The sequence below is a fragment of the Stegostoma tigrinum genome, chromosome 7 (assembly GCF_030684315.1).
Source record: "Stegostoma tigrinum isolate sSteTig4 chromosome 7, sSteTig4.hap1, whole genome shotgun sequence".
In the NCBI taxonomy this organism is placed as follows: Eukaryota; Metazoa; Chordata; class Chondrichthyes; order Orectolobiformes; family Stegostomatidae; genus Stegostoma; species Stegostoma tigrinum.
The window spans coordinates 75,869,691-75,896,957 of NC_081360.1; the positions used below are offsets into that span (position 1 = coordinate 75,869,691).

The 27,267-nt window shown below is 42.0% G+C and overlaps 1 protein-coding gene and 1 long non-coding RNA gene across 6 annotated transcripts in view; one reads left to right on the top strand and one right to left on the bottom strand.

Moving 5' to 3' along the window:
* LOC132209825 (uncharacterized) overlaps positions 1 to 27,203 on the top strand; it is an 86,783-nt gene extending 59,580 nt beyond the window's left edge. The window contains exons 3-5 of the long non-coding RNA XR_009445959.1: positions 127 to 190; positions 17,261 to 17,374; positions 27,020 to 27,203. This is a non-coding gene — a long non-coding RNA (uncharacterized LOC132209825). The remainder of the gene's footprint in view (positions 1 to 126; positions 191 to 17,260; positions 17,375 to 27,019) is intronic.
* The window catches only part of LOC125454026 (von Willebrand factor D and EGF domain-containing protein-like), a 304,266-nt gene that overhangs the window by 21,685 nt on the left and 255,314 nt on the right, over positions 1 to 27,267 (bottom strand). For all 5 annotated transcript variants that reach the window (XM_059647440.1, XM_059647438.1, XM_059647437.1 and 2 more), the window contains 7 exons: positions 27,046 to 27,210; positions 13,244 to 13,771; positions 12,368 to 12,463; positions 12,124 to 12,219; positions 7,585 to 7,680; positions 5,617 to 5,712; positions 5,273 to 5,368 (listed from right to left, as the gene is read on the bottom strand). In XM_059647440.1, the coding sequence (XP_059503423.1) occupies positions 5,273 to 5,368; positions 5,617 to 5,712; positions 7,585 to 7,680; positions 12,124 to 12,219; positions 12,368 to 12,463; positions 13,244 to 13,771; positions 27,046 to 27,210 (1,173 nt within the window). The remainder of the gene's footprint in view (positions 1 to 5,272; positions 5,369 to 5,616; positions 5,713 to 7,584; positions 7,681 to 12,123; positions 12,220 to 12,367; positions 12,464 to 13,243; positions 13,772 to 27,045; positions 27,211 to 27,267) is intronic.

Sequence of the window (27,267 nt, forward strand, 5' to 3'; positions counted from 1 at the left end):
TGAATTGGGCTGAAAACAGAACTTATTGACTCTAAATCATACACATTAACTAAATTGCGCTGCTGTTTAATTTTGTTCCGTTAAAGTTGCTGAATTGTTAATAACTTGCTAAATCTTTTATTTAAGCTATAATCTTCGTGTCTGGAATCAATTATTCACAAAGTCTGGGATTCGTCATTCACAAAGTCTGGTCAGTAAACCATTGGGGTCAATTTTGAATGTTTTTATTTTGTATTGCGAATGCAGAGGTGGGGGGGGGGGGTGATTTTATTTGGCTATATTGTATTGTAACACAATTTTCCCTAATTTTCATTGTTGGGCTTTTGAGGAAATTTTAAAATTTAAGATTAAGTAAATGGACGAAAGGATGCTACTATTTTAGTTTGTAATATTTTCCTGTACAAATTTATTCTTTTGCTACAGTTCATTATTGTACCATGACACAAGCAGAGCATTTTTTCCCAGAAGAATTGTTCTCATTTACTCAGTTTACTTACTTAATAGGTCAAAGAGTCATAGAGATACACAGCATGGGAACAAACCCTTCCGTCCAACTCACCCATGCCAACAAATACCCTGTATAAACCTGGTCCTATTCGCCAGCATTTGGCCCATTTCCCTCTAAGCCCTTCCTATTCATTTACCCATCCGGATGTCTTTTTACTGTTGTAATTGTACCAGCCTCCAACACGTCCTCTGGCAGCTCATTGCACAGAGGCACCACTCGCGACATGAAAACGTTGCCCCTTAGATCACTTTTGTATCTTTCCCCTCTCTTCTTAAACCAATAGCCTTTGGTTTTCGACTTCTCCACGCCAGGAAAAAGCCCTTGCCCCTTTTACCCTATCAATGGCCCTCATGATTTGAAAACTTTTATAAGTTTGTCCCTCAGCCTCCGACAATCCAGTGAAAACCGGCCCAGCCCATTCAGCCTCGCCCTCTAGCTTAAACCCTCCAAACCTAGGAACATCCTCATGAATCTTTTCTGAACGCTTTCCAGTTTCACGACATCCTTCCTTTTAGACAGAGACCAGAAATGCGTGCAATACTCCAAGAGTGGCTGAACCAACTCCTCTCCTCAACGCACTGTCCAATAAAAGCAAGGATACCAAATACCTTCTTCACTATCCTACCTATATGTGACTCCACTTTCAAAGAACTGTGAATATGCACTCCAAAGTCTGTTTGTTCAGCAACACTCCCCAGGACCTTACCATTAAATATATAAATCCTGTCCTAATTTGCCTTTCCAAAATGCAGTGCCTCACAGTTATCTAAATTAAACTCCATCTGCCATGCCTCAGCCATTGGTCCATCTGTTCAAGGTCCTTGGACTCTGGCTATCTCTTTTTTGAAGGCTTCCCATTTTCCAGCAATCCTTTTACCTGTGAACATCCGCCCCAATCAAGTTTTGAAAGTTCTTGCCTAATACCGTCAAAATTGGCCTTCCTCCAATATAGGACTTTAACTTTGAGATCTAGGTAATCTTCTTTCATCACTATTAAAACTATTGGATTATGGTTACTGGCCCCAAAGCGTTCCCCAATGACACCTCAGTCACCTGCTTTGCCTTATTTCCCAAGAGTAGGTCAAGTTGTGCACCTTCTCTAGAAGGTATATCCACATCTGAATCATAAAATTTTCTTGTCCACTCTTAACAAGTCCCTATCTATCCAAGCCCTGAACACTATGGCAGTCCCAGACAACTGAGATCTCCTTACAAATTTCTCAATTTCATTCTGACTATTGGGGGATCTACTGTATAATCCCAATAGATTGATCATCCCTTTTTTTATTTCTCAGTTGCACCCAAATAACTTCCGTGGACGTAGTGCCAGGAATATCCTCCCCATGTTCAGCAGTAACGTTACCCTTAATCAAAAACACCACTCGTTCTCCTCTCTTGCTCTTCTTTCTGTCCTTCGTATAGCATCTATACCCTGGGCCATTAAGCTGCCAGTCCTGTCTTTCCCTTAGCCATGTCTCTGTAATTGCTATGATATCCCAGTCTCTCATGTACCTAACCATGCCCTGAGATCATCTGTCTAACCTGTTGCATTGGAGCCGACCAACCTCCGGATGCAACGCATCGTCCTCCAACACATCCGCCATCTACAATCCGACCCCACCACCGAAGACATTTTTCCGTCCCCACACTTGTCTGCCTTCCGGCGAGACTACTCTCTCCACACTCCCCTCTAACCCCATCACACCTGGCACTTTCCCCTGAAACTGCAGAAAGTGCTACACTTGCCCCCACACCACCTCCCTCACCCCCATCCCAGGCCCCAAGATGACTTTCCACATCAAGCAGATGTTCACCTGCACATCCGCCAATGTGGTATACTGCATCCGCTGTACCCATTGTGGCTTTCTCTACGTTGGGGAAACCAAACGGAGGCTAGGGGACCGCTGTGCAGAACACCTATGCTCGGTTTGCAATAAACAGCTGCACTTCCCAGTCGCGAACCATTTTAACTCCCCCTCCCATTCCTTAGACAACATGTCCATCCTAGGCCTCCTGCAGTGCCATAATGATGCCACCCATAGGTTGCATTCCACTTTGATACCATTGGGCTGCAGGGTTCCCATGTGGATTTCACCAGCTTCAAAATCTCCCCTCCCCCCACTGCATCCCAAAACCAGCCCAGCTTGTCCCCGCCTGCCTAACCTGTTCTTCCTCTCACCTATACCCTCCTTCCACCTCAAGCCGCACCTCCATTTCCTACCTCCTAATCTCATCCCGCTCCCTTGACCTGTCTGACCTCCCCGGACTGACCTATCCCCTCCCCACCTCTACTCTCCTCTCCACCTATCTTCTCCTCTATCCATCTTTGGTCCATCTCCCCCTCTCTCCCTATTTATTTCAGAACCCTCTCCCCATCCCCCTTTTCTGATGAAGGGTCGAGGCCCGAAATGTCAGCTTTTGTGCTCCTAAGATGCTGCTTGGCCTGCTGTGTTCATCCAGCTCCACACTTTGTTATCTTGGATTCTCTAGAAACTGCAGTTCCCATTATCTCTAATTTATCAGTCCTGCCTGGTTCTCTGCTTTGCTTTGTTCCTGCCCACCCTGATAGGTCACTTCTACCTCAGAGGAGATTTCAATGATCCAAAAATATGAATCCTTCTCCCCTGCTTCAGCCCCTCGGCCAAGCATTCATCAACACTATCCTTCAATTCCTACCCTCAAAAGCTTGTGGCACTGGGAGTAATTCAGATATTATTACCCTCAAGGGCTTTTTAAAATTCCTGCCTAACTTCCTATATTCTCTTCTCAGAATCTCATCGTTTCCTGTTCCAATTAGGTCCAACCTGTACAACAACCTCTTTCTCCTTTGAGAATATTCTGTACCCTCTCCGAGAGATACTTGATCCTCACAAAAGGGAGGCAACACCCAATTTCGTTATAACAAGGTTCAGAGCTGGATGAACACAGCCTGCCAAGCAGCATCAGAGGAGCCGGAAGGCTGACGTTTCGGTCCTAGGCCCTTCTTCAGAAATGGGGCCCCCATTTCTGAAGAAGGGTCTAGGACTGAAACGTCAGCCTTCCTGCTTCTTTGATGCTGCTTGGCCTGTTGTGTTCATCCAGCTCGTCACCTTGTCATCTCAGATTCTCCAGCATCTGCAGTTCCTGCTATCTCTGACCCAATTTTGATATCTCATTTTTGGCCGCAGAAACATGTGTCTGTGCCTTTGACCAGAGAACCTACTGTCACAATCATCTGCTTTGGAACCTGGCATTTCCCTCGTTACATTACAGCCAGTTTCAGAACCAGAAACCTGGCTGTCGGTGCTACATTCCTCTGGGAGTCCATCGTCCCTACATTTTCCAAAACAGCATACTTGTTTGAGATGGGAATAGCCACAGGAGAGTCCTGCATCACCTGCCTCCCTCTCCTACCTTTTCTGGAGGTCACCCATCGACCTGACTGTATCCTCACTTTATCTCCCTTCCTGCAATTGCCATCCATCGCACCCACTAACTCCTTGAACTACTCATTGCCTCTAAACTGCCACTCCAACTGATCCAAGCGATCCGATAGGATTAGCAACCGAACACACTACTGGCAGGCAGAATCATCAGTAACATGAGTGGCATGGTGGCTCAGTGGTTAGCACTGCAGCGTCACAGCACCAGAGACCCGCGTTCGATCCCAGCTTCGGGCGACTGTCTGTGTGGAGTTCGCACATTCTCCCCGTGTCTACGCAGGTTTCCTCCGGGTGCTCTGGTTTCCTCCCACAGTCCAAAGATGTGCAGGTTAAGTCGACTGGCGATGCTAAATGTTCAGGAAGGTGTACATTAGGTGGATTATAGGGGGATGGGTCTAGGTGGAATGCCCTGAGTTTCAGTGTGGACTTGTTGGGCCAAAGGGCCCGTTTCCACTCAGTAGGAAATCTATGATTCTCCCAAATCTCCCACATCCAACAGGAAGAGCACAGCACTCCACTAAAGGGCATGTTTTCATCTTAACTATCTACACACCCAGAAAATAGAGCTGTTTTACTCTCAAAAACACTGCTCCAGGCTAACTTAGTACCTATGCTTTATATTTTTAAAGTTTTTTCAAGAAACAGGCCTCAATAAAAACATATATTCAAGAAGAACCTATTCTACTGACTATTGTAGATTTTAAAAAAACTAGCCACTTAGCTGCTCCCCTGCTGTGATCTCCCCACACAGATTTCTCCAATGTCAGCTATGAATTTTGCTGTTTTCATGCTGTGATTTAATATGTTCATGAAGAAGGATCACTGGACCTGAAACATTAACACTGCTTTCTCTCCACAGATGCTGCCAAACCTGTTGTGTTTCTCTAGCAATTTCTGTTTTGTTGCATCTTTTGGTGTGATATACCTATTCCCGGTTACCAATTTATCAAGGGATGTTTTAAAAGTAAAATTTCAAGCAAGTTTTAAATTGTAACACTGCATTCATTCAAGGCATATCTCCGTTGATGTGCAGCTTAACTTTGAGATGAAACCCAGGGAACAAAACATATTTGAAAACAACTGAGTATGCTTGAAGTAGAGAGCATTCGAGAAATGACCCTTGATTTTTGGAACAAAATTCCCTTGCTTTGGAGTCTGACCTAAATAGGTCCCTTGGACAGGATAGCTCAGAATTACTTATTCTGACCTATATTGAACAGGAAGCCGTGCAATGTTATTTACATGCATTTCTTAGCCATTAGATCATTTGCAGAAACCCAGTCATTGCCGAATAGTGCACAGTGCTAAATCATAAATAAAAGCCCTTAGGGAGAGAACTTACCACTCTGACAGTGAAGTCCATAGAAACCACGAGGACAGATACATATATTGTGTCGAACACAAATTCCGCCATTAAGACATATAGGGGTGCAAACAGCTGCACAAAATGAGAAATTAATCAGTGTATCAATTAAAAGTTATGTGCATTGCCATTAAGAGAAACAGAATAACTTCTGTTTCTTAGGTATTTGCTGTGGGTTGAGGATGACTTTGAGGAGAACATCATATTCGGTTAAACCTTGCAAAAACTCTCCTTGGACAGACGTGCAAAAGCTCGAGTTGACATCACAACCATAAGTTCATGTGCACACAGAAGTTCAATACTCAAGGTTCCAATCAATTTACCTGTTTCACAGGAGGGTCCCGACCAACCATCCTTACATTTACACACATCAGGGGAAATACACTTCCCGCCATTCTGACAGTGTCTATTGCAAACCACTGTAAATACAAAACAGTTGAATTCAACAGGTCCGCTGGCACAAAGAAATGAAGAACATCACAATTTCAACAGAACAGATATTTTCAAGTGATGTAAAGCCTAATTCCCATTGTTCTTTACCCACTTCTACAGCCCCAGGTTCTGCTCTCTATGGGTTGCTCCTCGCACAGCCATGGGAGGTTGGAAGTAGTACGTTGATATTGATAGGGAATTGGTTAATGGGCAGGTAACAGTGAATGGGGCTGAGGATTTACTATTCAGGTCGGTGATCTGTGGTCTATGGGGGTCCATGTGGATCAGTACCGGAACTACAACTGCTTGCAGTACATATGTTAATGACTTAGAGGAATTAAGAGAATGTACTGTAGCCAAATTTCAGACGATACAAAAATAGGTGGAAAGGCAAGTTGCAAGAAGGATACAAACTGTTTGCAAAGAGATACTGATAGGTTAAGTAAGTAGGGAAAAGATGGCAAATGGGGTTTCTTGTAGGAAAATCTGAAGTTGTTCATTTTGGAAGGGAGTGCAAAATAACTATTATTTGAATGGAGTAGACTGCAGAAAGCTGCAACATAATGGGACTTGGAGGTTCTGTGAAACACAGAAAGCTTGCACAACAGTGCAGCAGGCATTCAGGAAGGGTAATGAAATGTTGGTCCTTATTTCAAGAGGATTCAAGTAAAAGAGTTGAGATGTCTTCCTGCAACTGTACAAGATGTTGGTGAGATCACATCTGGAGTACTCTGAGCCATTTTGGTCCTGTTATTTAAGGGAAAACATTGTTTCAGTTGGAGGCAGTTCAGAGAAGGTGCCCTTGGATGATCCCTGGTACTCAGGAACAGCCTCATGAACAAAGGCTGAAAAGACTGGACAGTACTTACTGGAGTCTAGGAGAACGAGAGGTGTTCTTCTTGAAACATGTAAGATTCCTTAGGGTCAATGCTGACAGGATGCTTCGCCTCATAGTGGAGTGTAGGACCATAGGACAGAGTGTTAGAATAAAGAGGTGCAAATTTAGAACTGAGATAGGATGAATTTCTTCTCTTGGAGGGTTGAGAGTCTTTGGAATTCCTTGCTACAGAGAACTATGGGAACAGAGTTCTTAATACACTTAAGGTTCAGTGAGGTGGATTCTTGACCAGTTCGGGAATTAAGGGTTTCAAGGAAAGTGCTGGAAAATAGTTTTCAGGAATATGAGATCCACCATGAATGGTGGACAGGCTGAATGGCCTGCTCCTGTTTCTTTTTCTTATGATCTTATCGGCTTATTCAGTGGCCCTGCTTCCATCTATTCATCTCATTTCCCACTCCAGTGCCCATTCCCCCAAACCCCTTCTTCAAGATAAATGCCATCATTTCCCAGCTTCTTTTAGTTCTAAAGTATCATAAGATTCAAAATGTTAACTCTGTTTTCCCTCCACAGATGCTGCCAGACCTGTTGAGTTTGTCCAGCATGCTCTATTTTTGTTTCAGATTTCACAGTCTGTGAAATGACTCTACTATTTTAATCTTGACAAGTATTGATTAGGTCCTTTTTAAAAAGTATTAAATCATCTCAAATTGAACAATATTTTCAGGTGGTCTATTCCATATATCTGGTCAGCCATTGGACAATATCTTGCTCTGGCTTCAAGTTATATTGAGCAAATGACCAATATTACTTCTCTATTGAATCCTCCAGAACAGTCAGACGATTTGCCACACTGGAGCAGAATGATTCATATTTAATAAATACCAGGGTGCCAATTTTTCATGTAACAAGGATATAATTTGCACTTGATCCTCTCTTTAATAAAGCCCAACTTACATTGCATGAGGAAATTTTAAGTTTTTGATGTTCAGGATAATACCAAGCCAAATAGTATACTTACTTGTTTCACATCTTGGGCCCACAAATCCATAATGGCAAGAGCAGGTATTTCTGGTTATACAAGATCCACCATGTTCACAAGGTGGAATACAGAGAGCTTTTTTGGAGAAGAAAACATCATCAGTACACCACAGCATTGATATGCACGTTGAGTTGCCTTATACTTTCATATTTCATCAGTCTCATCAATTTCAGTACTGAAAACAGAACAGAAGCTGGATTGTAACTTAATGCCTTTTAGTTTCTGTTGAAATACCTATTCTCTGTCAATCATTAAGGGAATCAATTGGAGAACATCTTGTCACTGATTAAATATCAATAGAATAAAATAACAGATACTGTCAGATGAAGGGAATACAATAAAGCCCTTCACCAGTGAAAGATGAAATCCAGTTCCACATTTTTGCAAGAGTGAGACAGAACAGATCATTCCAAAAGATGTTAGGTAGCAATATTCAAAACTGCCCTCTGATAGCAACAGGGTTTGTTGCAAAGTTTTTGACAGGTCTTTCAGTACAGTTAAAAGGTTATTGAAAAGCAGTTTCAGGGTATCATGGATAGTTTGAGAAAGAGTAAGGGAGGTTATGCTGGAATGGTATAAACTGTTGCTTAAGCCACAGCCAGAGTGCTGTGCATAGTACTGGAATCTAGGAGGAATGTGACAAATTGTACAGACTGTCAAGGAGATTTACCAGCATGTCGTCTGGGCTGGAGAGTTTTAGTTATGAAGAGAGATTAGATAACCTGGGGATGTTTCCCTTGGAACAAAGGAGATTGAGAAGGATCATAAATGAGATTTATACAATTGTGATGGGCATAGATGGGTCAGACTGGAAGAAATGTCTCCCTTTGATGGAAAGACCAATGACCAGAGGGCATTGATTTAAGGCAATGGGCAGAAGATTTAGAGGAGATGTTAGGAACTTTATTTGCCTCCAGAGGGTGGTGGGAATCTTGAACTTGCTGCCTGCAAGGGTGGTTCAGGCAGAAATCCTCATTATGTTTATGAAGTATTTACGTTATACTCGCAAGAATATGGGCCAAGTGCTGGAAAATGGGATTGGGATAGTTAGCTGTGATAATGGGAGCTGCAGATGCTGGAGAATCCAAGATAATAAAATGTGAGGCTGGATGAGAAGGGTCTAGGCCCGAAACGTCAGCTTTTGTGCTCCTGAGATGCTGCTGGGCCTGCTGTGTTCATCCAGCCTCACATTTTATTATCTTGGGATAGTTAGCTGGGTGTTTTTGACCAGCACAGACATAGTGGGCTAAAGGAACTTTTTTTGTGCTGTAGATTCCTATGACTCTAAAGGGACAAAACAGACTCTATTTTAGGGGTGAGAGATAGTAGGAACTGCAGATGCTAGAGAATCTGAAATAGCAAGGTGAAGAGCTAGAAGGGTCTAGGTCCGAAACGTCAGCTTTCCTGCTCCTCTGATGCTGCTTGGCCTGCTGTGTTCATCCAGCTCTACACCTTGTTATCTCTATTTTGGGTGTGCTGATTTTGAGCTGCACAATAGGGAAAGAGAAATCAGTTAGAAGGCTCTATCATATTCTCCGTGACAACAAACTCAGGGAGAACTGCTAGAAATTAATAGGCAGCTTAGAGCAAGGCTTAGAATAGACGCAAGGAGCTGAGGAAGTGAGAAGACCACCAGGTCAGTGAAGGGGGATGACATGAGGAATTCAGCAGAAGCCTGTAAGGATCAATAGCTGAGTGTGGGAGTTGGAAAAGCACAGCTTAAAACATCTGAGGAAGGTTAGAGCTCAGTGAAAACCCTGGGGCAGTTTCAAGCTTGAAGAAATCTACTGTCAGTGAAAAGCTAGAATTGTGCCTATGAATACGTCCAAGAGGAGCAAATCAGAATAGGTGCAGTTGTTCAGGCTGTCTATGGTGAAATGGTTCTTGAGACAACGTATCAAGGCTGGATTGGCAAATAGAAAGAAGAATAATCCCTTATGAAGTTTAATGAAATTTAATGATCCGTCATGTCATTAAATATGGGGCACAGGGGTTGGATGATAAATCCATGGGATATGTCTCGACTGCATTTGCTATTTGATGTGCACCATGGGTCTGATCACTGTGTACTGCCTATATTTCCCAAGTTAATTCTGGATATTAAGAAATTAATTGAATTAGTGTCATAGGCTGTATTACTGCTGTCATTCGTACAGTATTATTTAGACCAGACTGACATGTTTTGTTATGATTTTTGTTATGATCCCAGGCAAGATCACCAAATTGTTACAATGCACCTTTCAAGAAAAGTAACCTTTAGTTTTAAAGTAGACAACAGATGAGATCTGGAGGACATACAGAGAGAACAAAGCCACAAGATTCCATGGTTTTGAACAAAGTACAACGTTCATGTTACACATTAGAACAGATATAGCCCCATCGCTATCACAGGGCAGAACAGTGCTTGTTGTTCCCTCACATCTTTCGGAATGCTAATGAAAGAGCCAAGTACTGGGGATGTGAAATAAAAACTGAAACTGCTGGAGAGACTCAGCAGATCTGGCACCATCTGTGGACAGAGATGTTAATGGTTCAAGTCCAATATGACTCTTCTCTGAAGACTGTTAATTCTGTTTCTTCCTCCACAGATGCTGCCATTATTTTTGGGAATGCTCTGTTCCCTGAATATTACATTCTCAGAATCTTGGGAATGGATTTCATCACAACTGATGCAGTAACAGCATTGTGCACTACCTACATAACAGATCTCAGCAAATCAAGTTTTTTTTTGACAGCATCTTTGGAAACTGTGATCATTGCGTCACTGTTTTAACAGTTAGGTTTGCGATTCAGCCAAGGGTGAAGATGGTAGCAAATAACCAAAATGTGCAAAGCTCAGATTTCTAAGCTCAGTGTTGGGCCAATACAATAATGAATCCTGAGGCAGGCTTCTCAGGCATGCCTTAAATGTCTGTCAGTGGGGAAAGCATTCCCACTTCGCTGCTGCTCCCTACAACAACCAGAAGAGCACTGATAGAACATCATGACTTAATGGTAGTGCCATCACTATGTGGAACATTAACATTTCAATCCAGTCCATTGAAATACATTTTAAACACAGTGCAAGGCATTTTACTTCATGTGGCAGTGTCAGCTACATCTACAGCAGAACGGTATTTCTTTCATCAATGGTAAGATGACTGTTACATAGGTTTGCCAGAATGGGAGTGGATTGTGCTTCTCAGTTTTCCAGGTCCTACTGTCTAATTTCATACAATCATCAAAAGAAGACTATAAGAGGTATATCCTAGAATTTAACCGGATGAGCCAAGTGTCAGCTCAGTCTGAAGAGACCGTGTTTGACATTGTTTCACGAGTAGCACCTTGGAGAACATTCTTGTGACATGTCTTGACACTAAAAGTTAGTAAATAAGTATGTCGCACACACAGACACAGATGATGGATTGCTAATGAGGCCCTATAATTGTGTGTTCAGTTATGAGGTTAAGATTTTTCATTACATTTCCTATGTGATGAAGCAGAACACAGAAAACATCTATATTGAATCATGCTTTTTAAAGAATGTTGCCTTTAAGAATGAGAGCTTTAAGAATTATATAGAATGGAAAACAGTTGTTGGAATTTAGTGAAGAGAAGGGTAAAGTACACCTTCAATGCAGTCAGTACATGCGGAGACTGAGATATTCCATTTAAGAATTGCATGAATCTGTCTTGGTATGGATATTCCTTTGCAACTTCTTCAGGTTGCTTCTATATCTCCAGCCAATTCTCATGAGGCCTTCGACATTTTTAACCTTAAACACAAACTTGAGCTAGTACCGGAAGATGTTTCCAGATCAATCGAGACAACAAGATTATGCCTTTGATATACTAACAATGTGCTTATTCAGTGGTGGGTGCATGGATTGTATTAAGATGCTCAAACATTGTAATAGGAGAAATCTTGATTGCCCAGGAGCTACCTTTTGTGATCAAAATATGATGCTATGTCATATTACTTCGAGATATTTTCAAAATCAGCTTGTTCACACATGTTATGACATACCCGTGGAGAAGATGGGACCTGAATTGAGGCCTTCTAGCCCGAAGGTAAGGACGTAACCACTGTACCACAAGACCCTGTGTCAACGAGCTCAATGTGCTCTCCAGGGGCAGTGTCACTATAACAAAAAATAACAAAAATCAAAGGAAACTAGGGAGGGACTAAATCAAATTAGTGTCAGAGAGGTGTTAGAGTTTCTGCTGTTCTCCTGTTTTACCAAAACAAAGACAGAATGGGAATCCATGGCTCTCTGTTAGGAAGAGAGAATTTGTGGAGGCAAGAGTTGTGCAGATTGATAGCTGGTCACGCAAGCTACAAGAAACCAACAGCAATTCTTGCAATGGCAGTCCAAATAATGAAGGGACGTGAAAAAGCTCGAAAAATGTATTTTGTAAATTTTACCAATATTTATCTTGGTTCTCATACCATGTAAAGACACTGAAGGTGTACAAGGAGGCAGCATGCAACTTATACCCCTTTTGTAGGTGGACAGGATGGAAATGAAATATTCCTACCATCTTCACAGGTCGGGCCATTGTATCCTTGGGGACACTCACACACATCTGGTTTGATGCATTTCCCTCTGTTTTTGCAATCAGGCCGACAGATTGCTAATAAAGACAAGTGAGCATAACTTTAGAGTCTGTGCCAATAAAATAGTCTGCAGTCATTCATTCACAGCCAATAACATTGCAAATTTAAACATTTCAAACAAGGACATTTTTTGCACAGAGTCTTTAAGCAAAGTAGAGTTCTTACCTATGTGACAGTTATACCCTGTGTAACCAGGCTTGCAACGACATGTGTTGGGAGCTGCACATTCCATATTCTTTCCACAAGGGTACCTGCATATAGCTAATAAATATCATAGTTGTTAGCTGGGGCCTATCTTTCTTTTCAAAAATGCCACACGTGACTGTTATTCCTGCAACATTTGTCTGAAAAGTAATTGGTAACAAGTGGCACAAGAACACAGCAGGATTTTCTGGTGAGAAAATAGGTGCAAAATCGTTCGTAGGAATATTTGGAAATGGGGTGTGTTTAAATGGAGGAGACAAAGTTGAGCTGCATTTAGTATCATGGATAGGCCAGAGATCATTCTGGACACAGAATTCAGATGTAGATGGGGAAGAGTAAGGCTTATAATCAGTCAACTATGATACGCCATTGCATAATCCATTATACTTTTTATAACTAAATTAGTTTTAAGATATGGACAATCTTAAGTCTCTCTCGTTTGCAGATACAAAAAAAATGTTTTGCATGTTCCAAGACACATCTCACAACCGAGCAGAGTGGGACAGAGGAAAAACTGGGATAATGCAAACACACTTGATGAGAAAACTTGTAATGGCAATGAGAATTTAAGCTGCTGAGAGAGAAACTGAGGAGGTAGGGAATCTAGTGTCTGAGGGTGGAGTTGCACGACATGGCCTAGACAAGTCACCAGTACTGTGAAGCAGAACCTTTATGGAGGAGTATACAAATAAAGATGTGAGATAAGATCAATGAAGGTGCACACTAAACGCACAATTTCTGAAGCAGCTATGTGGATTGAACAATAGTTGTACAGAAAGCAACATAACCAATACAATTGTGATCTATATGAACTCTTTTCGTAGTCAGTGCATTTACCTTTGCATGTTACACCATCACCAGTGTATCCAAAAGGGCATCGTCCACATTTAAAGCTCCCAAATTGTGTGGGCTCACAGGGAACTCCATTGAAGCAAGGCATGTCAGCACAGGTCATCTTTTTCTCAGTAGGAACTAACTCATTACTGATGCGGGTGATGGAAATGGCTTGCGATGCCGTCACAGCTCGCAGTGCAGAGGCTGCAGGTCTCCAAAACGTGGTTGTTTTTTTTAGAAACTTGGGTTGAACAGCAATCTGGGATACGGTTCCAGAGTTGAGGATTGCAGGATCTGTCATCATAGTGCCAACGGAAGATGATAAGCTTAAAGTCGTGTATGGCTTATCTGTCTTGAGAGTTGGAGGTGGTTTAGCTTTAGTAACTGCTTTCTCCATTGTCACTCCGCCAGCCAAAGGAGTCAAGCCAGGAGTGGTTTGTTGGCTCACTGGTGGCAGTTTAATTGGCCCATTGTTCATTCTCAGAGTGGGAAACCAATGTTGATGAAATCTTGACGCAACATCTGGGGAAACTAGAGGAACAGACATAAAAGTTTACAAATGCATCTGCAACAACTTCAAAAGCATCATCTGGTCTAGCAGCATCTCTGGAGGAGAAAACAGAGTTAACGTTTCGGGTTCGGTGACCCTTCCTCACAGCCTTCAGAAGGGTCACATTTATCCAAATTATACTGCATCTGGCATTGATTTGCCCACTCACCCAACCTGTGGCGATCATGCCGAAGGATCTCTGCATCTTCCTCACAGCTCACCCTCCCACCCAACTTGATATCATCTGCAAACTTGGAGATGTTACATTTTGTTCCCTCATCCAAATGATTAATATATTGTGAATAGCTATAAAATAATTTAACTGCATCACATTGTGAATTAGAACTCACTTTAACCCAACGATATCCAAGCAAAGACACAAGGGTATGATTTAATCGACAGTGAAGATTTCATGTTCTGTTTGCTTTCCCTATTTTGTGTCTGACTCACACATAAGCTTGTGTTCATTGATGGTCCCTCAATGATAGAACAAATATAATTTCATCTGTGATTTGTTTTCATTTGAAACTATTAAAAATTAATGTTCTACAGTTGTGGCCCAGCATATTCCCCAAACCTCAGTCTACCATGACTTTCATGAAATGGGATCAACTTGGTGGGCTACAGTCAGTATCTTGCCTGTCGCAAACAGCCGAAAGGATATGCTGTTTGATATGGTCTACCAGTCTTTATACACATGGCCTATTCACCTAGTATTAAAACAGCAGTGAAATGCACATACCATAAGACAGATTGATCTAAATACTGCACAATAATTTGTGGGATTCCAAATGACTTGTCTGGTTCTTACATGCAACGTAATGCCAGTAGGCCAACCGAGGCATACATATCAGTAAACCTGACAAACGAACATGAATAGATAATAAAATGTGAGGCTGGATGAACACAGCAGGCCAAGCAGCATCTCAGGAGCACAAAAGCTGACGTTTCGGGCCTAGATGAAGGGTCTAGGCCCGAAACGTCAGCTTTTGTGCTCCTGAGATGCTGCTTGGTCTGCTGTGTTCATCCAGCCTCACATTTTATTATCTTGGAATCTCCAGCATCTGCAGTTCCCATTATCTCTGAAACGAACATGAATAGTTATCCCTAACAAGTGTAACTGTATCATCAAAAGGGAGACCATTCTTCATGATGGGTCCAAATTGGTATTCATTGGACCAGCCAGTTTGCATGAGCAGACGTACTTACTTAGAACAAGTTTAAAATAAATGTTGCTTCAAAAACATAAATTGCTGGAAAAGCCCAGCAGGTCTGAAAGCATTTACAAAGGGAAATCCGAATTAATGTTTCGGGGTCTGGTGGCCCTTTCTCAGAACTTATAAATGCTTATAGGACTTACGTAAAAGCAGTGAGCTGACAGATCATATATATGATAATATTCATCCTCACATCTCACGGGGTCTGTGTATGTTTTGGCTGCTCATGACTGCTAATGTCCTTTCGTGCCCTATTTTATTTATGACCACTCTGCACAACATGAGCTGGCCAAATATGCAATTTTTGCAATCATTCAATGTGAAGGATTCCTGAGGAAGTTCTGCAGTTCTGAGGAAGGGTCACCAGACCCGAAGCATAAACTCTGTTTTTGCCTTGATAACAAAGTGTGAAGCTGGATGAACACAGCACGCCAAGCAGCAACTTAGGAGCATAAAAGCTGACGTTTCGGGCCTAGACTCTTCATCAGAGAGCTTAGGCCTGAAACATCAGCTTTTGCGCTCCTAAGATGCTGCTTGGCCTGCTGTGTTCATCCAGCTTCTCACTTTGTTATCTTGGATTCTCCAGCATCTGCAGTTCCCATTATCTCTTTTTCTCCTTCACAGATGCTGCCAGACCTGCTGAGCTTTTGCAGCAACTTTGTTTTTGTTCCTGATTTACGGCAACTACAGTTCTTTTGGTTTTTATCCTGGCAATCTACATCTGCCAACATTGTGTGAATCGGTTTACATTGAACTTATGAACTCAGTAACTTATGCATTTGAGTTCAGTTTTAATGACACAATGTATGGCAAAGTAGATTATGTTTCCTAAGAAACCTCACTAGTTCTAGCTGTTGCAGATACCTCTGGACTGCAACAGTTTAAGAAGGAAACTCATCACCGCCCTCTCTAGTGCAATTAGGAATGGGTAATAAATAATGTCTTGGCCACTGAATCCCAAATCCAACGAATGAATTTTAAAAAAGGCTTGTAAACAGATTCAGAGGTCTTTGTTCTCTGAGTAAGCTCGATACCATCCTGCAACATAATGGCTAGTCTGATCAGATCAGTTGTTGCTCCACATCATGCAAACTCCTGAACAGGCTGAAGGGCTCTCACTCTTGGTCCTGAAATGTGCCTGGTATAGTTTTCATGGTGTATAAAAATTTTGAACAGATGTTTCACACTGCTACTATGCAGTAACAACATGACAGGTTGTTGCCAATAACAGGATGCTGCCATCAACTTTCTGCCTTTCACACAAATAAGTAAGGTGATATGTGAATTTCAATGCTGTGTGATGCTAGCTAGATATACAGGCTTTAGGTACCGTGACACACCAGGGCATATCATATCAAACAGAATATCCACTTGGCTGTTCACAACAGGCAAGCTATTAATTGAACCCAACCAGCACATGCTTGTAAAACTCAAAACAGAGTCCAAAATTAGACATACTTTGTTAAATAGACAAACATTTGAGTTTGTGAAGAATCATGCAAACAACTAACCTAAGATTGTTAATTTGGCTTCCAGTGTGGTGTTTTGTACATACTGGAAGATACGTATATTAATACACATGGCCCTTTGCCCTCCTGATGGAAAGAACATGCACGCACAGTGAGATGGCAAGAACTGCAGATGCTGGAGTCAGAGATAACAAAATGTGGAGCTGGACGAACACAGCAGGCCAGGCAGCATCACTGGAGCAGGAGAGCTGACATTTCGGTCCGGGATCCTTCTTCCTCTTCCTCTGATGCTGCTTGGCCTGCTGTATTCCTCCAGCTCCACACTTTATTATCTATGCACACACACTAAACTTGTGTCAACTCCAGCTGTCACGACAGCTGTTCCCTAGTTCATTTCTCAGATCAATGCCACGCCCAAGTCAATCAACCTGGTTTAAATGTTAAACAAAATTTGGCAGTTAACTGTCAGTTATCATATTACTGTTGTATTTTCCTTAGCAAAGTGTCTATCAATTAGGGTCCACTTGTCAACCATCAGTGTTGGTTCCTCAGGCAGTATAAATGCATACTGTTGGGACCAACGCAAGATGAAAAGCTTTGACAGAATATGTCTTCTATCAGCAATGCTCAAGCTGTGTGCTACTAAATAACCATAATTGTACAAATTACTTTAAAATTTAGTACTATGGAGACATTTTCAGCTCAGTGTAACATATAAAACGCTCATGCTGATAAATTCCAACCGAAGCAGCAGAAATTTATTTTTTTTTTCCTTCATTCATAGGATAAGGGCATCGTTGGCTAAGCCAGCATTTATTGCCCATCCCTAATTGTCCAGAGGGGAGTTAAGAGTCAACCCTATTGCTGTGGGTCCGGAGTCACATGGAGGCCAGACCAGGTAAGGATGGCAGTTTCCTTCCCTAAAGGACATGAGTGAACCAAATAGGTTTTTCCAACAAAAGACAATGTATTCTTGGTCATCATTCGATTCTTAATGTGAGATATTTATTGAATTCAAATTCCACCAATTGGAATGGCGTTTGAATTCAATAAATATCTGGAATTAAGATTTGAACCCGGGTCTCCAGAACATTATCTGGGTCTTTGGATTAACAGTCCTGCAATAATACCACTTGGCCATCACCTCCCCTGAGGCTTATAAGAAGTACACGACTTTCAGCCACAGCCAAGGCACAGCAAGCTCGACAACAGAAACAGCCACTTGGCCATGACCAAACAGCTGTCTGTATGACGCAGACACATGAGGAAGGATGCAAGGTGTTCCCTGTCACTGGTGAACCTCCAGTGACTGACAACTATTCGCTTGTAATTCAACATTGCCATCAAAATTTGTCTGACAGGCGTCATGGATCCATGTTAAGAGTCTGCCACACTACTTAGTTGATTTCTATATGATAAGAGCCTCTAGATTCACACAGTGGGTTGCCTCTCTTTCATCATAAATTTTCTCTCTGCAAAATAAAAGTTGGACAGACTGCAAAACCGGTCTGCAGATGGTGGTGGGAGTCTGGAACATACTGTCTGAAAAGCTGATTGAGTCAGAAACTCCAGCAATGTTCAAGCATGACTTGATATTCACTTGCATTGCCATAGCCTCCAGCGTAATGGGGCTGCAATATAAAATTAGTGTAGTTCGATCTTTGTTGACTGGTATGGACACAATGGGCCAAATAGCTGCCTTCTGTGCTGTAAATGTCCAAGAGACAAAAATGAGTCCAGTTCATTGTGTTTTGCAACATTTCTCAATTACATATTTGTGTGTTTTTTTTTTGTCTTGATAAAGCAGTTGCACTGGGGACAACAATACATCAAACTGTTGAGCTGTGAGCAAAAAAAATGTTGGTAACAGCATAGGCATCTAACCCTGCTTGAGCTTCAGTGCCACGATTTAGTTCCTCTCAAGCTGCTATGAATATACTGCGCTCAGAGCCAGCACTGTATCTCATTATTGCAGGGACACAATATGTAGTCAATCATACATGGCATGAGCACTAACTGGATACCCGTTACTAGTCTAAGAGTGTGTCACTGCAGGAAATCTCTCAGAATGCTCAAAGATCAGCGTAAGCATGCAACAATGGATAACTGAGATCCCACAATCTTTCCTTCTTGGTTGTTTGTAGTCATTCACTGTACAGACTGACAAATTGAAACTAATTATGAGTTTGGATCCTCCAGTCATGGCAACAACAGTAGAAGCAAACTTGAGAGATGCTCCTTATTTTGCTTGTAACAGGCTCAGACAGAAATTGACCACAAGCTTAATTGACCACAATGTCCCTTAATCCTAATATCTCCAAATCCCATTTCATTTGCATGGAGATGTCTGATTTTGCAAAACATCATACAAATATGTACACAAATAATAACAGCATTCAAGAATGATGTGATTCACGGTTCTATACACCTCTCCAGAGTTCATTGTCCTCATGTCTTCCAAAATCTGCCTTGGTAATAACTCAGATATTGAGTCCTCATAGATATGGAACTGCTTCCTATCTCAGGCACACCCTCTTTCTGAGAGAGTCGAATATTAAGAAGCTTGTAATGTCTGAAAAGCTGATTGAGTCAGAAATTCCAGTAACATTCAGGCATGTTTTGATATTCACTTGCATTGCCATAGCCTCCTGGGTTATGGGGCAAGAGTTGCAATATATGTTTAGTGTAGTCAGATTTTTGTTGACTGGTGTGGACACAATGGTCCAAATGGCTGCCTTCAGTGCTGTAAGTGTCCACGAGACAAAATGAATCCGGGGATTTGGAGGGAAATCAAAGATTGTAAGGCAGTTTTTTTAAAAAAGGTAAGCAATGGGGGTGGCTATCCACCCAGTAGTGACAGATAGCCCATTATGGCAATTATCCGGTCACTTGGCACCAGATTGGTGCTAGTAAGATCTTACATGGTAATAGCCAGGTAGTCATTGGAACTGACCGTATATTGGCAGGCTGGGGAGAGGCGCCAAGACTTACTTTATCCATGAACTCAATCACCCAATCCATCTAGCTGCAGGGCCGAAACGGTGGAAGGAGCCCACTCAACTATGCCAATCTAGCTGTTTTGGCTACAAATAGTTCTACTAATTTCAAAACTCAGCAGGCCCACTGAGAGGGTCCACAGTGATGTCCTGCTGTCAGGCATGGTGGACCCAACTGCCCTATGTAGATAAAGCTGCCTCTATCTTGAGACACTCTTGTGTTCCTCTACATAGGGCAGTTGGGTCCACCATGTCTGACAGCAGGACATCACTGTGGACCCTCTTAGTGGGCCTGCTGAGCTTTGTACCCTTTTAAATGGATGGGACTGCAGGAATGGCCTGTACTTGTTCACTTCCAGGAACGTCACAAAAGAGGGTGAGCAGGCATCATCAGCAATGTCAACACTCAATTTTGTTCCAGAACTTAGAAACTCTTCAATGCTATTAAGATTCCACCAGGAGCTGTGCTGTTTTGTCAACTTTTATCTTTATCTGCATGAGCAAGGGGAAAGTGACACAGAGTTAATTGTAAAAACCGAAATAACCAAATCTGTATATCAGGAACAAAAACAAAGTTGCTGGAAAAGCTAGCAGGTCTGGCAGCATTTGTGAGGAAAAAAAGAGTTAACGTTTTGGGTCCAGTGACCCTTCCTCAGAACACAGTCCCGTTAACTGTGTTTCTTCCTTCACAGATGCTGCCATACCTGCTGAGCCTTTCCAGCAACTTTGTTTTTGTTATGACAGGGTTAATTGTGTAGAATTTACCATTTATAGTCTAGCCCCTTTCCCATCATGCCCTTTATACTGTAACCTGCATAATTCTGAGCTTTTCCAGCAATTTCTGTTTTTGTTTCCGATTTGTGGCGTCTGCAGTTCTACAGTTTTTTATTACAGTTAGTGCATTGAAGTTGGTTCCTACTTTTCAATTATTTCAGCAAATTAAATGAGCTGCTTGGCTGTACTTTCCTGCAGTTTCACGTTTGCATAATTAAACAAATATTTCTCCTACATTTTTCAAAAGCCCCATGTCTCATGCTTGGCATATTGTGATTTTTGTGCATTCGTTGTCAGCTGTGCTACTTGTATTTTGTTAAAGATTGCTATTTTGCTTGAAATTATTGATGCAATCCCTTTGGAGCAACTGTACATATTAATCAAGCGTGGAGCTGGATGAACACAGCAGGCCAAGCAGCATCTTAGGTACACCTAAGATGCTGCTTGGCCTGCTGTGTTCATCCAGCTCCACACTTTGTTATCTTGGATTCTCCAGCATCTGCAGTTCCCATTATCTGTGTACATATTAATCATGTCTGTAAACAGTACGATAGCTGCAGGGTTGAGGAAAAACCTCTGGCAGTATGGCTGCTGCTCTGATCCAATTCACATCCCTATTTTGTATCTGGCTATATTTTCTCTGGTTTTACTCAAATAACACTGAAGGAGAGAAGGATCCCTGGGTTTTCATGCCACATGCCTAACTCACCATCACTTTTTGAAGTCACTGAGATTATGCCTTCCAGGAGTATCCCTTGTCACCCATGAACCAGCACTTTCAGATTACTTATGGGGGCAAAACGTTCAGGGAACCTGGGAGCTGTGCACAATATCTGAATCGTGACAGCTACCTGGATGGAGGATAGATCTGCAAGAAGTGTTGTCTGTGGTCACAAATAAGCTGGGCTCTGATCATTCTGCACAGGAGCCTGGCTGGACAATGCCATGGTGCTTCCAAATGCCACAGACAGGCAGCTGCCAAAATCTACTGAATATACACTCAGTGTGCTAACCTCCTTTTCAAATTAGTGTAAATTATATTAACAACTATACTAACACCTCCTTAAGATGCATGGGATCCACATTGACTTGGCCCCTTGGATTCAGAATTGGCTTGCCCATAGAAGGCAGAGGGTAGGGGTGCAAGGGTATTTTTGTGGCTGGAGGTCCGTGACAAGTGGTGTTCCCCAGGGATCCATACTAAGACCTCTGCTGTTCGTGATTTTTATAAATTGACTTGGATGAAAATGTAAATGGGTGGGTTAGTAATTTTGCAGACGACACAAAGATTGGTGGAGTTGTGAATAGTATCGAAGGTTGTCAAAGGATACAGTGGGATATAGATCAGTTGCAGATATGAGCAGAGAAATGGCACATGGAGTTTAATCAGGGTAAGTGTAAGGTGCTGTACTTTCAAACAGCAAATGTGAAGGAAAAGCATACAGATAATGGCAGGACCCTGAACAGCACTGGTGTACAGAGGTATCTAGGGACTGAAGTCCATAGCTTCCTGGAAGTGGCTAGTGAAATAGATAGGGTGGCAAAGAAGGCATATGGCATGCTTGTCTTTATTGGTCGTGGAAGTGAGTACAAGAGTCAGGATGTCATGTTGCAGCTTTATGAGACTACGGTCAGGCCACACAGAGTATTGCATTCAATTCTGTTTGCTGCATTACATGAAGGATGTGGAGGCTTTGGAGAAGGTGCGGAAGAGGTTTACGGGATGCTGCCTGGATTAGAGAGTATGAGTTATAAGGAGAGACAAGAAAATATTCAGTTTGCTTTCTCTGAAGCAGCGGAGGCTGAGGGGAGACTTGATAGAAGTCTGTAAAATTATGAGATGCATAGATATGGTTGACAGTCAGAGTCTTTTTCTCAGAGTTGAAATGTCTAATACTTGGAAAGATACATTTAAAGTGAGAGGGGGAACGTTCAAAGGAGATGTGAAGGGCAAGTTTTTTTACACACAGATCTGCAGGAATGTGGAACATGCTGCCAGGGTGGTGGTGGAGGCAAATACATTAGGGGCGATTAAGGAACTTTTAGATTAGCCCATGAATATGTTAGGAATGGAGGGTCACGGACAAAGGGAAGACAGAAGGGATTAGTTTAATTTGGTGTCATTTTTAACACAACATTGTGGGCCAAAGGGCCTCTTCCTGTACTGTACTGTTCTATGTTCTATTGCACCCCAGTCCTCTACTTCCCAGCCCATTGATCCAGAATTCTAAAGCCCTTCCTCCTCTATCAACTCTTCATCCATGCATTTGTTTTAGCTGCCTATTGCGATATTCACTAACATGTGTCTCGTGACATTCTGGACTCTGGCTCCAGGAGGACATTATCCTGGAGTCATGTCTGTGTCTGCACACCTCACTGCTGACTTTCTAACCTTTATTGTTCTCCCTGTTTTTCTCCTTCCTCCTTGATCAGCTGGGCTGTGACTACATTCAATAGAAACCGTCATTTTTACCACTTTCAGACAAAGAATAATACACCACAGTACAGGCCCTTGGGCCCACAATGTTGTGCCAACCTATTATCCTATTAAGATCAATCTACCCTGCATACCCTACTTTATACTATCCTCCATGTGCCTATCCAAGAATCGCTTATAAGTCTCTAAAGTATCTGACTCCACTACCACCGCTAACAGTGCATTCCACACGCCCACCACCCTCTGTGTGAAGAACCTACCTCAGACGTCTCCCCTACACCTTCTTCCAATCACCTTAAAATTATGCTCCCTCATAACAGTCATTTTGGATCTGGGAAAAAGTCTCTGGCTATCCACTCTATCCATGCCTCTCATCATCTTGTAAACCTCTATCAGCTCTCTTCTCATTCGTCTTCATTCCAATGAAAAAAGCCCTAGCTCCATCAACCTTTCCTCAAAAGACCTGCCCCTCCACACCAGGCAGCATCCTGGTAAATCTCCTCTGCAGCTTCTCGAAAGCTTCCACATGTTTCCTAAAATGAGGTGACCAGAACTCAACAGAATATTCCAAGTGTGGTCTAACCAGAGTTTTATAGAGCTTCAACATAACCTCATGGCTCTTAAACTCAATTCCCCTGCCAGTGAAAGCCAACACACCATACACCTTCTTTACAGCCCTATCAACTTGGGTAGCAACTCTGAGGGATCTATGGACGTGGATTCCAAAGTGAATCACTTCACACTTTTCTGGGTTGAATTCCATCTGCCACTTCTTTGCCCAGCTCTGCATCCTGCCAATGTCCCCTTGCAACCTACAACAGCCCTCCATGCTATCCACAACTCCACCAACCTTTGTGTCATCGGCAAACTTACTAACCCATCCTACCACTTCCTCATCCAAGTCGTTTATAAAGATCACAAACAACAGAGGTCCCAGAACAGATCCCTGCAGAATACTACTGGTCACCGAGCTCCAGGCTGAATAATTGCCATCTACTACCACTCTCTGTCTTCTATTAGAACATAGAACAGTACAGCACAGTACAGGCACTTTGGTGCACAATGTTGTGCCAAACTTTTACCCGAAACCTCAGGTCTGTCTCACCTCCACCGCTACCTTATGCTATCATCCATATGCCTATCTAATAGCCGCTTAAATGTCCCTAATGAGGTCGACTCCACTACCCTCTCTGGCAATGCATTCCACACCCCTACCACTCTCTGATTAAAGAGGATTCACAGGCATCATATTGGACAGCCAATTTTGTATCCAGACAGCCAAATTTCCCTGGATCTCATGCTTCCTTACTTTTTGAATGAGCCTGTCATGTGGAACCTTATTGAATGCCTTGCTAAAATCCATATACATCACATCCACTGCTCTACCTTCATCAATGGGTTTTGTCACACTCTCAAAGAATTCAATAAAGCTTGTGAAGCATGACCTGCCCCTCACAAAACCATGCTGACTATTTCTAATCAATCTGCGCTTTTCCAAATAACCATATCTTTCAAAATCCTCTCCAATAATTTTCCCACCACAGAAGTAAGACTGGCTGGTCTGTAATTTCCAGGATTATCCCTATTCCCTTTCTTGAACAAGGGAATGACATTTGCCATGCTCCAATCTTCTGGCACTACTCCAGTGGACAATAAGGGCACAAAGATCATTGCCAAAGGAGCAGCAATCTCTTCCCTCACTTCCTGTAGAAACTTTGGGTATATCACATCTGGCCCAGGGGACTTATCTATCCTCATGTTTTTCAAAATTTCTAGCACATCCTCCTTCCTAGCATCCACCTGTTTGAGCATATCTGCCTGTTTCACATTGTTCTCACATGTTTCCACAACAGAAAAACTGTTCCTGAGTGAGATGTATACTGTGGCTTCCTTGATTACCTGTATGTCTCCCTTCTTCTTACTGGTAGCCATCTATTCCTTCTCTGCATGTGGTTCTTTAGTCTGTGGTGACTACATCCAAAAATATGATATCAACACAACTCTCAATCTCATGCCTCCAGCTGACACTCAAGCTGATCAAACCAATACTTCCTTTGGTCAGATTGTGGCTATCTACACAGAAGTTTTTGTTGCGAACACAATTCCCAATATGCCACAATTGTCTGCTGGATGGGCAACTGATGTTGGTCTTGCCAGTGGCTGCCATGGAAAAAAAAGAACTCCCTCAGTAGTATACTGCAGTATCAACCTAGATTTCGGCGTTCCAGTCCTGAAGATGGAAATTGAAATTACAACTTTCTGATTCAGAGTACTGTCAGCTTAGCCACATCTGGACGAGGATCAATTTTTCATTTGGCTGGACAGCAACATGGTAAAGAAGAAATGGTCAGGCTGTTTGAACTCAAGTAAAGTAATCCCCATTTTGAACAAAATCCGTGAAAATGTCAGTTTTTGTTGTTGACTAATGACTCAATGACAAAATTGGATCAATATGTGGCTTTGAAATGACTGCTTACTCAGCACATGATATCAATCATGAATTGGCAATTAGAGTAAGATCTCATTTTTTGTCAAAAGATTAATTTAATCCACAATTACAAAGTGTGCAGATACAATCTGGCGCAACCCATTTACGACAATCTGCAACTGGAGGTCCTTATGGTGGTCATTAAAAGCAAATTGCAAGATAGTGAACATAGATCATCGTGCCACAATGGATTTCACCAGTGACAACAAAAAGAATGTGTGGTATACAGAAATAAAAAAACCTCATAGTACTATAGTAAGTGGATTCAAAACACAGATGGGAAACATCTGTGAACAATTTATCCTGGAAGTTGGTTTTAATGGGTCCGCTGAGTGCGAAGTTTACATAGATTTGTAACTGTGGCATTTTGATACAACGTCCCTGGTTTATAAAGCTGTTAGTACTCAAAACCTTACCTGCACCGTGACTTTAGAAATCCATGCTTATCAGGCCATGAAAAGATTCTGTGCAACTATTTGAATTACATTTGTATTTCATGCATGTTTTACTATTGTAGCAGAAGGTAACAGCTAAGTGGTCAACGTGTCTTCAGGGGTATTTGTCAGATCTGACAGATTTGTTGACTATTCAATCTTGCCTGAATAACAATTTTGCTTTGGTCGTTCTCAGGATTTAGGTGTCACCAACAAATCAGACATTTAGTATCCTCGAAAAGATGGTGGGTGGTATATTGTCTTTTTCAACTTCACACCAAGATCTCTCAAAATAGGGAATGATTTCAACATTCAGATTAAAGGGTGTATGAAATATAAATTGACAGTGAATAGTGACAGACTAGCCATCCAAAAAGAACAGGATTAATTCTTGTTACAGAGATAGTAGGAACTGCCAATGCTGGAGAATCTGAGAGAACAAGGTGTACAGTTGGATGAACACAGCAGGCCAAGCAGCATCAGAGGAGCAGGAAAACTGATGTTTCGGGTCAAGGTCCTTTCTCAGAAATTCAGGATTAATTCTTGAATCAGTGACAAGCGGAAGAACATAGATTTGAGTCGAGATGAAGTAAAATGTAACATTTACTGAGCCATAAGGAAACAACACATGGCCATTTAATTTTTGGCAAATGTATTATGCTGTTTAGATATCTAATGGTACTTTTCTTTAATTCACAATTTCACATGGAAAATATATTTAACTGTGGGGTGTAAGGTTTGGCCCATTCAATATGTATTCAAATTCTTTGATGAAACTTTTTTTGTGTTTTATTTAAAGATGAAAATATTAGAAGAGCTTGTTTTTAACAGCACACTAGCTCAGATTAAGGTGGCTAATTCTTCAGTTATTACACACAGACAACTGAAATGATTATGAATACTGTAACATATTGTCACATACACTTGCTCTCAAAGAGCAAGAAAGCTTTCAGAAAAGATTTTTGGAAATGGATCCGGGGTGAGGGGCTTTAGTTCTGCAGGTATGATAGAGCAACCATGTTTGTTTTCCTTACTTAGAGAAGGTTGACAGGAATGATGGTAGAGATGTTCAAAATCATGAGTGGCTTACAGCAACTGTTCCTACTGGCCGAAGATTTGAGAACCAGAGGACATTGTTTTGAGGTGAATGGTCAAAGAACTAACATTATAAATTTTACGCAGCACTTGGTTAGGATCCGGAATGCACTGCCTGGGACTGTCGTGGAGGCAGATTCAATCAATCCTATCAAAAGGGAATTGAAGAGCAAGAATTTAAGGTTTTGGGAAAAGGGCAGATGAGTGGACTAGTTGAGTTTCTCTTGGATAATCAGCATGGTCCCAATGAGTCAAGTGGTGTATTCCTGCACTGTACCCATTGTATAATGCTGTGCCTTCTCCTGTTGTGTATCCACAGGTCTCCAGTGCTGAACTGTAACTCACCATGCCGCGGGATCTTCATACACGTTCGCCCAGTGCCAAAGAATCCTACAGGGCAGCGTCCACAAGCAAAACCAACAGAAGGTGGTTTCCGATCAAAGCACTGTACTCCTGGGAAGCAGGGTTTATTTGCACAAGTAATTGTGTTCTGTGGGACAGAGGTTAGGGCTAAAAAGAAAATAAAAACAAAAGTTTGGTTCAGAAATCAGAACAATTCACTTCATG